The sequence below is a fragment of the Orycteropus afer genome, unplaced genomic scaffold (assembly GCF_000298275.1).
Source record: "Orycteropus afer afer isolate SDZICR_OR568_19922 unplaced genomic scaffold, OryAfe1.0 scaffold00107, whole genome shotgun sequence".
Lineage (NCBI taxonomy): Eukaryota > Metazoa > Chordata > Mammalia > Tubulidentata > Orycteropodidae > Orycteropus > Orycteropus afer.
In genome coordinates, this window is record NW_006921694.1 from 4,568,639 (window position 1) to 4,581,541 (window position 12,903).

General features: G+C 38.0%; 1 protein-coding gene across 1 annotated transcript in view; it reads left to right on the top strand.

The window, feature by feature from the left end:
• Nucleotides 1–12,903, top strand: part of JMY (junction mediating and regulatory protein, p53 cofactor) — a 142,760-nt gene that overhangs the window by 76,127 nt on the left and 53,730 nt on the right. The window contains exon 3 of the mRNA XM_007943455.2: nt 8,378–8,528. Coding sequence (XP_007941646.1) covers nt 8,378–8,528 — 151 coding nt within the window. The remainder of the gene's footprint in view (nt 1–8,377; nt 8,529–12,903) is intronic.

Genomic DNA, 12,903 nt, shown 5'->3' on the forward strand with positions numbered 1-12,903 from the left:
TTCACTGACAACTCAGTACTGTATATGCAAAGGGGTTCATATTTGTTGTCTGTACTGCCCATGTAACTCTCTATGTCTTTCTCATCCTCCTTGACTTTTTACAATAATGAATTAATACTATATTTGTCCATCTGTGGTTGACTTCTTTCACTCAGCATACTGTCCTCCAAGTTCATCCTTGTTATGCAGTGTTTTGCAGATTCTACATTATTCTTTAGGGTTGCATAGTATTTTGTTGTGTACTGCAGTTTGGTTATCCATTCTCCTGTTGATGAGCACCTAGGTTGTTTCCATCTTTTGGCTATTGTAAATGGTGCTGCGATGAACCTGGGTATGCGTATATCTGTTCTTGTCCTAGTTCTCACTTCTTTAGGATATATGCCTAGTAATGGGATTGCTGGGTCAAATGGTATTTCTAATTCCAGCTTTTTAAGCAATCACCATACTGTTTTCCACAGTGGTTGTGTCATTTGACAGTCCTACTAGCAGTGTGTGAAAGTCCCAATCTCTCCACATCCTTGCTAGCATCCGCCATTTTCTGTCTTGTTGAACTTTACTATTTGTGCTAGGATGAGATGGTATCTCATTGTTGTTTTGATTTGCATCTCTCTGATGGCTAATGATCATGAGTATTTCTTCATGTATTTGCTGGCCGCCTGAATATCCGCTTTGGTGAAGTGTCCGTTCATGTCTTCTGCCCAATTTTTAATTGGATTGTTAATCTTTTCGTTGTTGAGGTATTGGAGTTTTTTTTAATAGATTTTAGAGATAAGTCCCTTGTTAAATATGTAATTATCAACAAGTATGAATTTGTTGCTGTCATTTTGTTAATGTGCTTTATCATGGTCTTGATTTCTTTGTTCCATATAATTTTCTGTGCTGAGCTCATTTTGTTTATGAATCATGTTATCACCTCCTCTGTTGCTATTGTTTTAGTGTTTGCTAAATATTTGTGCTGGTCCTCTTTTTTATTTTGATGTGAAGGTTTATCATTTTTCTTTGAGGGTACTTTGTTATTTATAATTTCTTCCAAACATTCCAAAGTTTAGAACAGTCTGTTCCATCTTCTAGTTGTCTTGGCTTCCCTACCATTTAGAAGTTCTTTAAGTACACAGTTTTCCTGTTCTTTTTGGTTTATAGTTGTCTTCATTTGTCAGTTGATGTCTCTGGTTCCCTGTTTACAATCTTGCTAGGCTTATTTACTTTGGATACTTCTATAACTGGATTGATTTCTGGGTTCTGTCATCATGTGTGTTAATGGTCAGTTGTTGTTTGCTGTTTTTGGTTCTCAGTCTAGAGGACTCCCTTTAGCATCTCCTGTTAAGGTCAGTCTGGTTTTGGCAAATTCCCTTAATTTCTGCTTACCTAGAAATGTCCTAATTTCACCATCATATTTGAGGGACAATTTTGCCGGGTATATAATTCTTGGTTGGAAATTTTTCTCTTCAAGGTTTTATATATACCATCCCATTGTCTTCTTGCCTGCATGGTTTTTGCCGAGAAATAGAGTTTATTCTTATTGGTTACCCCTTGTAGGTAACTTTTTGTTTTTCCTGTGCTACTCTCAGGATTCTTTCTTTGTCTTTAATTTTGGTGAGTTTGATGATGGTATGTCTTGGTGATTTTCTTTTGGGATCTATCCTGTTTGTGGTTCATTGGACTACTTGAATGGATATATTCTCATCTTTTATCATACCAGGAAAATTCTCTTCCAACAAATCTTTGACAGTTTTCTCTGTGGTTTTGTCTCTTACTGTTCTGGAATTCTGATTACACGTAGTTTATTGCTTTGATGGTATCCCACATGAACCTTCTTAGGAAAGTGAGGAAGTACAGAAGTTAAAGTGAAAGCAAGGAAAGAAAAAATAGCCATGACCTCGACGGATCAGAGCAGGCTTTATTGAAGAAAAGGCCATGAGGGACAACTCTAGAAGCAACGTAGACAGTGCCAGTTGCAGAGTAGAGCCGTGCCTGGGGGAAGTGTTGCCCCCTTTGATAGGGACCTCTGGTGCACAAGTGGTTTTGTATGAGTTGCAGTTTCCAGGAAGTGGTGGTGTTTTAGACAAGGCAGCGGGGGGGAAGTCTGCAGGTGGAACTTATCCTTGAGGTTTCACAAGGCGGGGAAAAGTGGGGGTCTGCAGGTGGAATTTATCTTTGAGGTTTAGGGTGTTTTAGCCAAGTTTAGAGTAGCCAGTTCAGTTCTTCACTGTCTCCTTTCCCGTTGTCAGCCTCTCATATGTCCCTGCTAGCCTTGGGAAATGGAGCCTATTCTTATGTCCCTAGAATCCGAATGAGAGTGCTGTCACTTTAAATATCCAAAATGGCCACCGCTTGTAAACATTCAAAATGGTTGCCACTTGTAAACTTTCACAATGGCTGCACTCTTGCTCATTTTAAATATCCAAAATGGCCGCTGCGGTAAACAATCAGAATGGCTGAGCCCTCCAGACAACCCAAAGTCCACAGCTCACATTGTCTCCTTTCCTAGTCATAGACCACCAGTGCAGTCATCCCTGCAGCCCTTGGCAACCAGGGCTGATATTTAGGTCAATTCTCAGGTCCCAACACCACTTGGAAGTATTCAGACTGTCAGTCTTCTCAGAGTAGCTGATAGTCCACTGCTCCAACCATCTCTCTACTCACTGTTTTCGTTCAGGTTTTTCCACTGGTTGGTGCCTAATCCACTTCTGTATGCTTCCTTTCAAAGCTCAGGGCTCCAGGATTATCTTCTGTATCTCTGTCATTTGCTTTCTCTTGTTTTTGTTGAAGAGGGTGTGTGGAGCTTGTTGCCTGTTCCACCATCTTACCAGAAGACCTTTCTGGGGTCTCGTTTTTTGCCAATTCCATCCCTGCAGCTTGGACTTCCTCCTTCAATACCATTGGTTCTTGATTATATGCTACCTCCTGAAATAGTTGAACATCAACCAGTTCTTTTTGGTACAGTGACTGTGTATTTCTTCCATCTTCTTTTGATGCTTCCTGCATCATTCAATATTTTGCCTATGGAGTCCTTCAGTATTGTACCTCGAGGCTTGAATTTTTTCTTCAGTTCTCTCAGCTTGAGAAATGATGAATGTGTTCTTCCCTTTTGGTTTTCTAACTCCAGGTAATTGTACATTTCATTATAATACTTTGTTTTGTCATCTTGAGCGGCCCTTTAAAAACTGTTCAGTTCATTTATCTCATCATTTCTTCCATTCACTTTAGGTACTCTCCTTTCAAGAGCAGGGTTTATAGTCTCATCTGACATCTGTTTTAGTCTTTTCTTCCTTTCCTGACTTTTTAATGACCACACCTTTTGCTTTCTTCATGTATGATATCGTTGATATCATCAGACAGCTCATCTGGTCTCCATTCATTGGTGTTCAGCGCATCAAATCTGTTCTTTAGATGGTCTCTAAATTCATGTGGGATATAATCAAGGTCATATTTTGGCTCTCATGGACTTGTTTTAATTTTCTTCAGCTCCAACTTGAACTTGTGTATGAGCAATTGATGGTCTATTCCACCGTCAAAAGAAAAAAAAAAAAAAAAACGTAATGCAGCCTCTAAAGCTTACGTATTTACAGAGGGGGAAGCAGTAATATTTGTAAGTTTATAAAATAATGTAAAATATGATTGTGATAAGTCCTTCAGTGTATGTGTTACACTGAAGAAGTTATAATGAGTCAGGGAAGACTTCCATGAACTAGTAATTGAGCTGAGATCTGAAAATGGTATGGGGGTTGATAAGCAAAGGGAGTTTACCTGTTACTCTAGAACTCTAGAATTGTTATTACTGTGTTGTTCAGTGATCTTCATGCTGTTAGGTCCATGTATAGTAGTCATTATCCTGGTTGGTTCTTGCTACTACTGTGGTTTCTCACTTTCTTGCTTTCCCCTCTTGCTCTGGCTTGGTTTCTGCAGGCTCTTCTTCACCCAGTTTCCCAGTGTCAGAATTCCTTAGGACTCAATTATGAGCATTTTTCTCAAGGCTTCCTTAGGTGACCTCATTTGCTTTTACATGTCTTCGTGTGTCAGGGACACCCAGACTCTGACTATGCCCGCTCTAAGGTCAGACTTTTAACATACACAAAACTAAATCCTTGGTCTTGTCTCTTACAAAATCTACTGCTTCTCCATTGCTTACTTTTAGAGTAAAGGGCACTTACATGCACATTTTTTCCTCAGTAACCCTGTGGTTATTCTTGACCTTTCTTCTAGCCTTGTTGGTGTTTCCCTTAACACTGCTAATAAATTGCTCCCTGTATCATGCTGCTGGGTATCATGCTAAGTACTTTTTCATATTTTATCGTCTATCTGGATTACTCTGTTTGTTGCTTCAAGACTAAAAGCGAACATTACCTTTCAGTGTTAAGGGTGTTAAATTTCCAAGTTATTAATATTTTATATTTGGTTTCAGAGAGATTTTTTTTTTTAATATATCTGTTTCTTGCATTGTTTATAGAATGTGGTCTGTATTATTTCTACTTTCAAAATTTATTACAAAAATGTTAGTGGCTTAATGACATTAAATCTGCAGGGGGTTTTAAAGTATTCCAAGAGTAGGTTAACTTTTGTCTCTGATTTTTTCCCCCCCATCATCTTAATAATTTCTCATTTAATCTTTAACAGTCTTTTCTCTGTATTTAGTGAAAAAGGGTTGTATACAAGAGACCCATTGCTGCTCTCTTCTTGTGAACTACACCTTTATTCCATGTTAAAAATAATTGTGCAGTGCTTTGAAATATACTTTAATATTAATATCATCACTTCTGCAAATTATCTTTTAGTGTTTGCCTGGTATATGCTTATCTATCATTTGATTTTTTAAAAACATAATTGTGACTATATATATATATGTATAAATAATTTGCCATTTTAATCATTTTTTAATGTACAATTCAGTGGCATTAATTATATTTACAGTATTGGACAACCATCACCACTATCTATTTCTAAAACATTTTTATCATGCCCAGTACCCATTAAGCAATAACTCCCCATTTTTTCCTCCTCCCAGCCCCTGGTAACTTACCATGTGCTTTTCTGTCTCCATGAATGTGTGTGTTCTATATATTTTATATAAATGAAATTTATATATAAATTTTATATAAATGAAATCATACATACATATTTGGCCTTTGTGCCTGGCTTATTTCACTTAGCATAATATTTTCCAGGTTCATCCATCCTGTAGCATGTATCAGAACTTCATTCGTTTTTATGGCTAGTTAATACTCCATTGTATGTATATACCATATTTTGTCTGTCATTTGATCAGCTGATGGACACTTGGGTTGTTTCCATCTCTTGGCTATGTGAATAATGCTGCTGTGAATACTGGCTTACAAGTATCTGTTTGAGCCCTTGTTTTCAATTCTTCTGAGTGTATAGCTAGGTGTGGAATTGCTGCATCTTCGTAATTCTTTAACTTTTTGAAGAACTGCTAGACTTTACTACAGTGGGTTTGCCATTCTATAATCTTACCAGCAATACATGAGAATTCTTATCTCTCCACATCTCACCAACACCTGTTGTTTTTCTTTTTTTGGTCTTTTTTTTTTAAAATCATAGCCATCTAGGGAGGATGTAGTGATGTCTCATTGTGGTTTTGATTTGCATTTTCCTAATGATTAATGAAAGGATCTTTGGTGGTGTAGTTGGTTAAGGCATTTGGTTGATACCCAGAAAGTTGGTGGTTCAAACCCACTAGCTGTTCCACTGAAGAAAGATGAGACAATCTGCCTCTATAAAGATTTATGGCCTTGAAAACCCAGTGAGGGTCACAGTGAGTCAGAATCGACTGGATGGCAGTGAGTTTGGCTTTTTGGGGTGACTAATAAAGGAATCCTGATGGTGCAGTGGTTAAAAAGTTTGGCTGTTAATTGAAAGGTTGGCAGTGCAAACCTACCAGCCACTCACTGGGAGAAAGATGTGGTAGTCTGCTTCTGTAAAGGTTTACAGCCTTGGAAACCCTATAGGGCAGTTCTACTTTGTCCTATAGGGTTACTGTGAGTTAGAATTGACGCAGCGGCAATGGGTTTGATGTTTTGGTTTTAAAGACTAATGATGGTAAGCATGTTTGCAAGTGCTTATTGGCCATTTATTTTCTTCTTTTGTAAAATGTCTATTCAAATCTTTTGCCCATTTTTTGATTGAATGGTTTGTCTCTTTGTTTTTAAGTTGTAGAAGTCTATATATTTTGGATATCAACTCCTTATTAGATATATGATTGCCCAAAATTCTCTCCCAATCTGTAGGTTTTTTTTCCTCAGTGCGTTGATAAAATCATTTTAACAAAATCCTCTTATTGCCATTGAGTTAATTCCAACTCATCATGACCATTTAGAACAGAGTAGACTGCCCCTGGGAGCTCTGGTAGCATAGTGGCTACGGCACTTGACTGCTAACCAGAAGGCTGGCGGTTCAAATCCAGCAGCCACTTCTCGGAAGGAAGATGGGGCAATCTACTTCCGTAGTGATACTGCCTCGGAAACCCAAGGAGGGGTCACTATGAGTCAGGTCCGATTCAACAGCAAACAACAACAACAACAGACTGCCCCATAGGATTTCTAAGGCTATAAATCTTTACGGAAGCAGACTGTGGCACATCTTTCTTCCATGGGGTGGCTGGTGGATTCGAACCACAACCCTTTTGGTTAGTGGCTGAATGCTTTAACCACTGTGCCACTAGAGCTCCTTTTTGATGAACAAAAGGATTTTTATTTTGATGAAGTTTCATTTGTCTATTTTGTCTTTTGCTCTTCATGCTGTTGGTGTTGCATCTAAGAATCCACTGTTCAACCCAAAGCCCCTATGTTTGTTTCTAAATGTTTTTTTTTATAATTTTAGCTTTTCAATTTAGGACCTTGATATGGAAAATACCATAGACTCCCAGAAGGATGAATAAATCTGTCCTGAAAGAAGTGCAGCCAGAATACTCCTTAGAAGTAAGAATGGCCGGACTTGTCTCACCTACTTTGGTCATGTTGTCAGAAGCAACCAGTCCCTGGAGAAGGAGATCATGTAAAGTAGAGGGTCAGTGAAAAAGGGGAAGACCCTCAATGAGATAGATTGATACAGTGACTGCAAAAGTGGGACCAAGCATAGCAAGGATTGAGTTCAGGACTGGGCAGTGTTTCATTGTGTTGTACATAGGGTCACCATGAGTCTGAATCAACTCAGTGGTACCCAAGAACAAATACAAATTTCCCAAGAAAATTGTCTTCCTGGCTTTGCCTTTAGTGCTTGGGCAGTGTATTAAATATCTCGATTGCACTGTTATACTACTAGATGGCTACAGTGTTTTAGACAATACTTGCCTCTTGTCCTGCGATCAATGCAAGATGGGTGAAACAAAGATAAGAGCCTGTTTCAGTCTCTTAGTTAACCCTGTCACAAATTAGAACAGAGACACTCAATCTGTGAATAAGGTTGCTCTGCTCCCTCTGTAACCAGGGACTAGTAATCTGTGTTGGAAACATGGGCTGTTCTTTTCAAGCAGGCCCCTAAACCAGGGAGGAATTTGGGTATGCACAAGTTAAAAAGCCAAATACTTTCCTACTGTTTTAATTTTCTCTTTCTGATTCAGCATTCTCGTGCTTGTTGTAAATCTTTGACTGTTTTCCAGAGTTCTGAAAAAGTTGTTTCTAGAAGTTTCTGCTTGTTTATGTTTCTTCATAAGAATGAGAGCATGGGGCTTCTTAATCTACCATCTTAATGATGTCACTTCCCCCTGTTTGATTTTCAACTTTCTTTTGTCCTTTTAGTTATGACTTCTAAATAATACATAGCTAGTTTTTTTATGTTATCAGTATCCTGAATCTTTTAGTATGCAGATGATCTGATTTTTATATACTATCAATTTTAAAATTGTGACTTTTCAGTTCTTTTATTTAATGTCAGTTATTACTTAAGTATTTTATTGGCAGAAATAATAATTAACCTTGAAAATGTACTTACTGTAAAGGAGGAAACAAATTTTTTACTATCTAGGCACTCACAATAATCAGTGTTACTTACCATTTTGATATATATACTTTGCATATATTTGACAAAAAGATTTTAATATTCATATATATGTAAATTAAGTAGTCATGTGTACGTGTGTGTGAGAGAGAAAAAGGGATACATAACAGTAAAAGAAAGAGAAAATGATTTTATAACTTGGTTTTCACATAATATATATGAATAGATTTCTATGTCAGATATCTTCACCATCATTGTTAATTTACTTCTTTTGTAAATTAGTGGCTTCATAGACAAAGATCTACTCTGCTGCGAGGAGCAGTGTTACCTTTGTTTTAGTACCAGAGATGGTGCTTGACACATAAACATTCAGTAAATGTTTGAGGAATGGATAAAATATCTTACTTTTTATTTTTTCTCTCTAAAGATTTCCATGGAGAATGATTATCTGGGTCCTCGAAGAATTGAAAGTCTGCAAAAAGAAGATGCTGATTGGCAGCGGAAAGCTCACATGGCTGTGCTTTCTATTCAAGATCTTACTGTCAAATATTTTGAAATAACAGCTAAGGCTCAAAAAGGTATGTTTCCCTGTAAAATCATCCGTGTTAGGTATTTTGAAAACAAGTGATTAGTTATTTTATGTTCAAAATAGTTATATAGAAAAGTCTATAAAAATCACTCATAATCCTAACATTTAAAGAAGGCCACTATTAAATATAAATATTTCAGTCTTTCAATCTTTTCTAGACATATACATATACCCCTCTTTTTTTTTTTTTTTAAGTAATATGGTATATTTTGCATAGAAATTCATGACCTGTTACTAAGTTTTCTAGCAGAGGTATTCAAAGTTTAAAAACACAAAAAGGCGATGACCACTTTATTGAAATGAAAACTGTTATGGAATCCAAACCTATTAGAACATGAAGAAGGGTGCTGCTCTGAGGGTATCTCTGCCCTTTTGGCTTGTTCATCCTTACCTCCATTCCCTCCAACTCCCTTCCCCAGATAGCCATAGAATAACTTCCCTAACTTCTTTTATGTTGTTGTTTAATTTTTGTTGTGATTCGGGTAAAAGTTTACAGAGCAAACTGATTTTCCATTCAGCAGTTGATACACGTTTAATTTCATGACATAGACTGCAATTCCCCACAGTGTAACAGCTCTCTTCCCACTTCCTCCCTGTAGTTACCTTTTCCTGTGTCCTTCACTCATATGCACTACCACTCCCTTGAGCTATCCCTCTCTGTGCAAACACTGCCCTTCTGTTCTTGCACGATTGATAGCTCCAGGGAGTGTATCTACCTGAAGTAGATGTTCACCCTATGTGGCTGCATATTGTTTAGCTAGAAGCTGCAGGTGTGAGTTCAGTTCCAGGCTTGAAGAGTAACTAGGGGCCATAGTCTTGGGGGTCTCAGCAGGCTCTGTCAGACCAATAAATCTGGTCTTTTTTTATGATTTTGAGTTTTGTTCCACATTATTCTCCTACCCTATCCAGGATCTGCTCTGATACCTTTCCGAGGGTTTGACAGTGGTAGCTGGGCACCATCTAGTTCTTCTGGTTTCATGGTCATATAGGCTGAGAATCACATGCTCTGCTAGTCTCTTGGACTAACTGTTTCCATGCATCTTTGGTTTTCTTCATTCTTCTTTGCTCTGGATGAGGAGATACCCATTGTTGAATCTAGATGGCCCCTTGCAAGCTTTTAAGACACCCCCCGCTCCGGTCACTACTCATCAAAGTCGGATGTAGAACAGTGTTTTTGTGTAGTATGTTATGCCAGTTGAAGTTGATGTCCCCTGAGACCATGGCCCTGAGCCCACAGGTCCAGCTACTTACTCCCTTCAGGTAGCTGGCTGTGGCCAAGAAGCCACCACAGCCTTGCCCCTTGTCACCTCCACTGTACTCCCAGACATTCTTATAGCACATACAAATATACATGTAGAAACATCCTCTGCCAACCCTGTTAATGGTCATGGGCGTACTCTCCCCTGCCTAGACATACCTGATCATTCAGCCTGTCTACCCATCTATCCATCTATCCAAGATCAATGTTTGCCATCATTGACAGTGCAGTACAGTACATGCAAATGGGTTCATCTTTGTTGTCTGTAGCTCCCATCTACCTCTCCCTGTCTTCGTCTTCCTCAGTACCATTGTGTTGATCACTCACTTTTGGTACATTTCCCTTCCCTTCAACCAGATCAGTACTTGTTTCTAGCTATCTAGCAGTGTTCCCCTCCCCCTGCCCTCCCACCCCTGGTAACCAACAAAGAAAGCTTCCTTCCATATATAAACCTTAACTTGACTTTTTACAATATTGAACTAATACAATATTTGTCCACGATTGACTTACTTCACTCAGCATAATGTCCTCCGAGTTCATCTACATTATTATGGTATTTCACAGATTCTACATTATTCTTTAGTGTTGCATAGTATTCTGTTGCGTGTATGTACCATAGTTTGGTTATTCATTTTTCTGTTGATGAGCACTTAAGTTGTTTCCGTCTCCTTGCTATTGTGAATAGTGCTGTGATGAACATGGATGTACATATATCTGTTCTTGTCCAGGCTCTCGCTTCTTTAGGATATATACCTAGTAATGGGATTGTGAGATAAATGGTATTTCTATTTCCAACTTTTAAAGGAATCACCGTACTGATTTCCAAAGTAGTTGTATCATTTGACAGTCCTACCAGCAGTGTATGAGAGTCCCAGTCTCTCCCCATCCGCATCAGCATTTGTTATTTTCTGTGTTTTTTTTTTTTTTTTTTTTAAAGGAATAACAGCTGGTCTTTATTTGCCTGGAGCAATAAGAAAATACGGAGAGTCAGGAATAGGAGGAGAATATAGAATGTGTAGCTAGTTGCCTCCTCTTTTTTTAATGCATTTTATTGAAATACAATTTATGTACAGTTAAATACACAGAACTAAAGTGGCATTTTTTTTTTTTTTTTTTTGCAGTGTTCCTTCCCCTCTCCCCCCACCGGCAACCAACAAAAAAGTTTCCCTCCATATATAAACCTTTCCTTGACCCTCCACAACAACGAACTAATACTATATTTGTCCTTCTGTGGTTGACTTATTTCACTCAGTATAATGTCCCCCAACTTCATCCGTATTATGCGGTGTTTTGCAGACTCTACATTATTCTTTAGTGCTGCATAGCATTCCAGTATGTGTATGTACCATAGTTTGGTCATCCACTCTTCGCTGATGGGCACGTAGGTTGTTTCCATCTTTTTGCTATTGTAAATAGTGCTGTGGTGAACATGAGCGTGCATGTATCTGTTCCTATCCTGGCTCTGACCTCTCTAGGATATATACCTAGTAATGGGATTGCTGGGTCAAATGGTATCTCTAATTCCAACTTTCTAAGGAATCGCCATATTGCTTTCCACAGTGGTTGTGTCACTGCAGTCACCTAAGCAGTGTATGAGAGTCCTCATCTTTCCACATCCCCACCAATATTTGTTATTTTCTGTCTCATTGAACCTTGCCAGCAGTGCTGGGGTGAGACGGTATATCTCATTGTTGTTTTGATTGTGAGCATCTTTTCATATGTTAGCTGACCACCTGAATATCCTCCTTGGTGAAGTGTCTATTCATGTCTTCTGCCCATTTTTCAATTGGATTGTTAATTCTTTTGTCGTTGAGGCATTGGAGTTTTCCATCAATCTTAGAAATAAGTCCCTTGCCAGATAATAATTATCAGCAGATATGAATTTGTTGCTGTCATTTTTGTCACGTGCTTTTTATTGTGTCGATTTCTTTGTTCCATATAATTTGCTATGCTGAGCTCATTTTGTTTATGAATCATTTTATCACTTCCTTCATTGCTATTGTTTTAGTATTTCCTGAATATTTATGCTGGTCCTCTTTTTTATTTTGATGTGAAGGTTTATCATTTTTCTTTGAGGTTACCCTGTGGTTTATGGTTTTCTTCCCAAGGTTAGAATAGTCCGTTCTGTCTTGTAGTTGTCTTGACTTCCCTACCATCTGGAAGTTCTGTAATGACACAGATTTTTTTCCCTCTTTTTGATTTGTAGTTGTCCTCATTTATCAGTTGGTGTCTCTGGTTCCCTGTTTACAATCCTGTAGGCTTATTTACTTTGGATACTTCCACAGTTGGGTTGGTTTCTGGGTTATATCAACATGTGTGTTAATGGTCAGTTGTTGTTGGCTGTTGTTGCTTCTCTATCCAAAGGACTTCCTTTAGCATCTCTTGTAAGGTTGGTCTGGTTTTAACAAATTCCCTTAATTTCTGCTTATCTGGAAATGTCCTAATTTCACTATCATATTTGAGGGACAATTTTGCTGGGTACATAATTCTTGGTTGAAAATTTTTCTCTTTCATTGTTTTATATATAACATCCCACTGTCTTCTCACCTGCATGGTTTCTGTTGAAAAATCGGAGCTTAGTCTTATCAGTTACCCCATGTAGGTAACTTTTCGTTTTTCCCGTGCTGCTCTCATGGTTATTTCTCTGTCTTTGGTTTTGGTGAGTTTGATGATGATATGTCTTGGTGTTTTTCTTTTGGGAATCTGTCCTTTTTGGGGTTCATTGGACTTCCTGAATGGATATATTCTCATGTTTCATCATACCAGGGAAGTTCTCCTCCAACAAATCTTGAACAGTTTTCTCAGTGGTTTCATTTTTCTCTTCCTGTTCTGGAATTCCAATGACACGTAGGTTATTCCTTTCAATGGTGTCCCACATGAACCTTAGGCTTTCTTCATTTTGTTTTGATCTTTTTTCTGATTGATCCCTTTCCAAAAGTATTCTGGTATTTGTCTTCCATCTCATTAATTCTGTCTTCCATTGCATCAGTTCTACTCCTTTGCCCTTTCAATGTGTTATCTATTTCTGACAATTTAGTATTAATCTTGTGAATTTCTATCTGTAGATTTAGAATCATTTCTAATTTTTCATTTATTTTGTCATTTT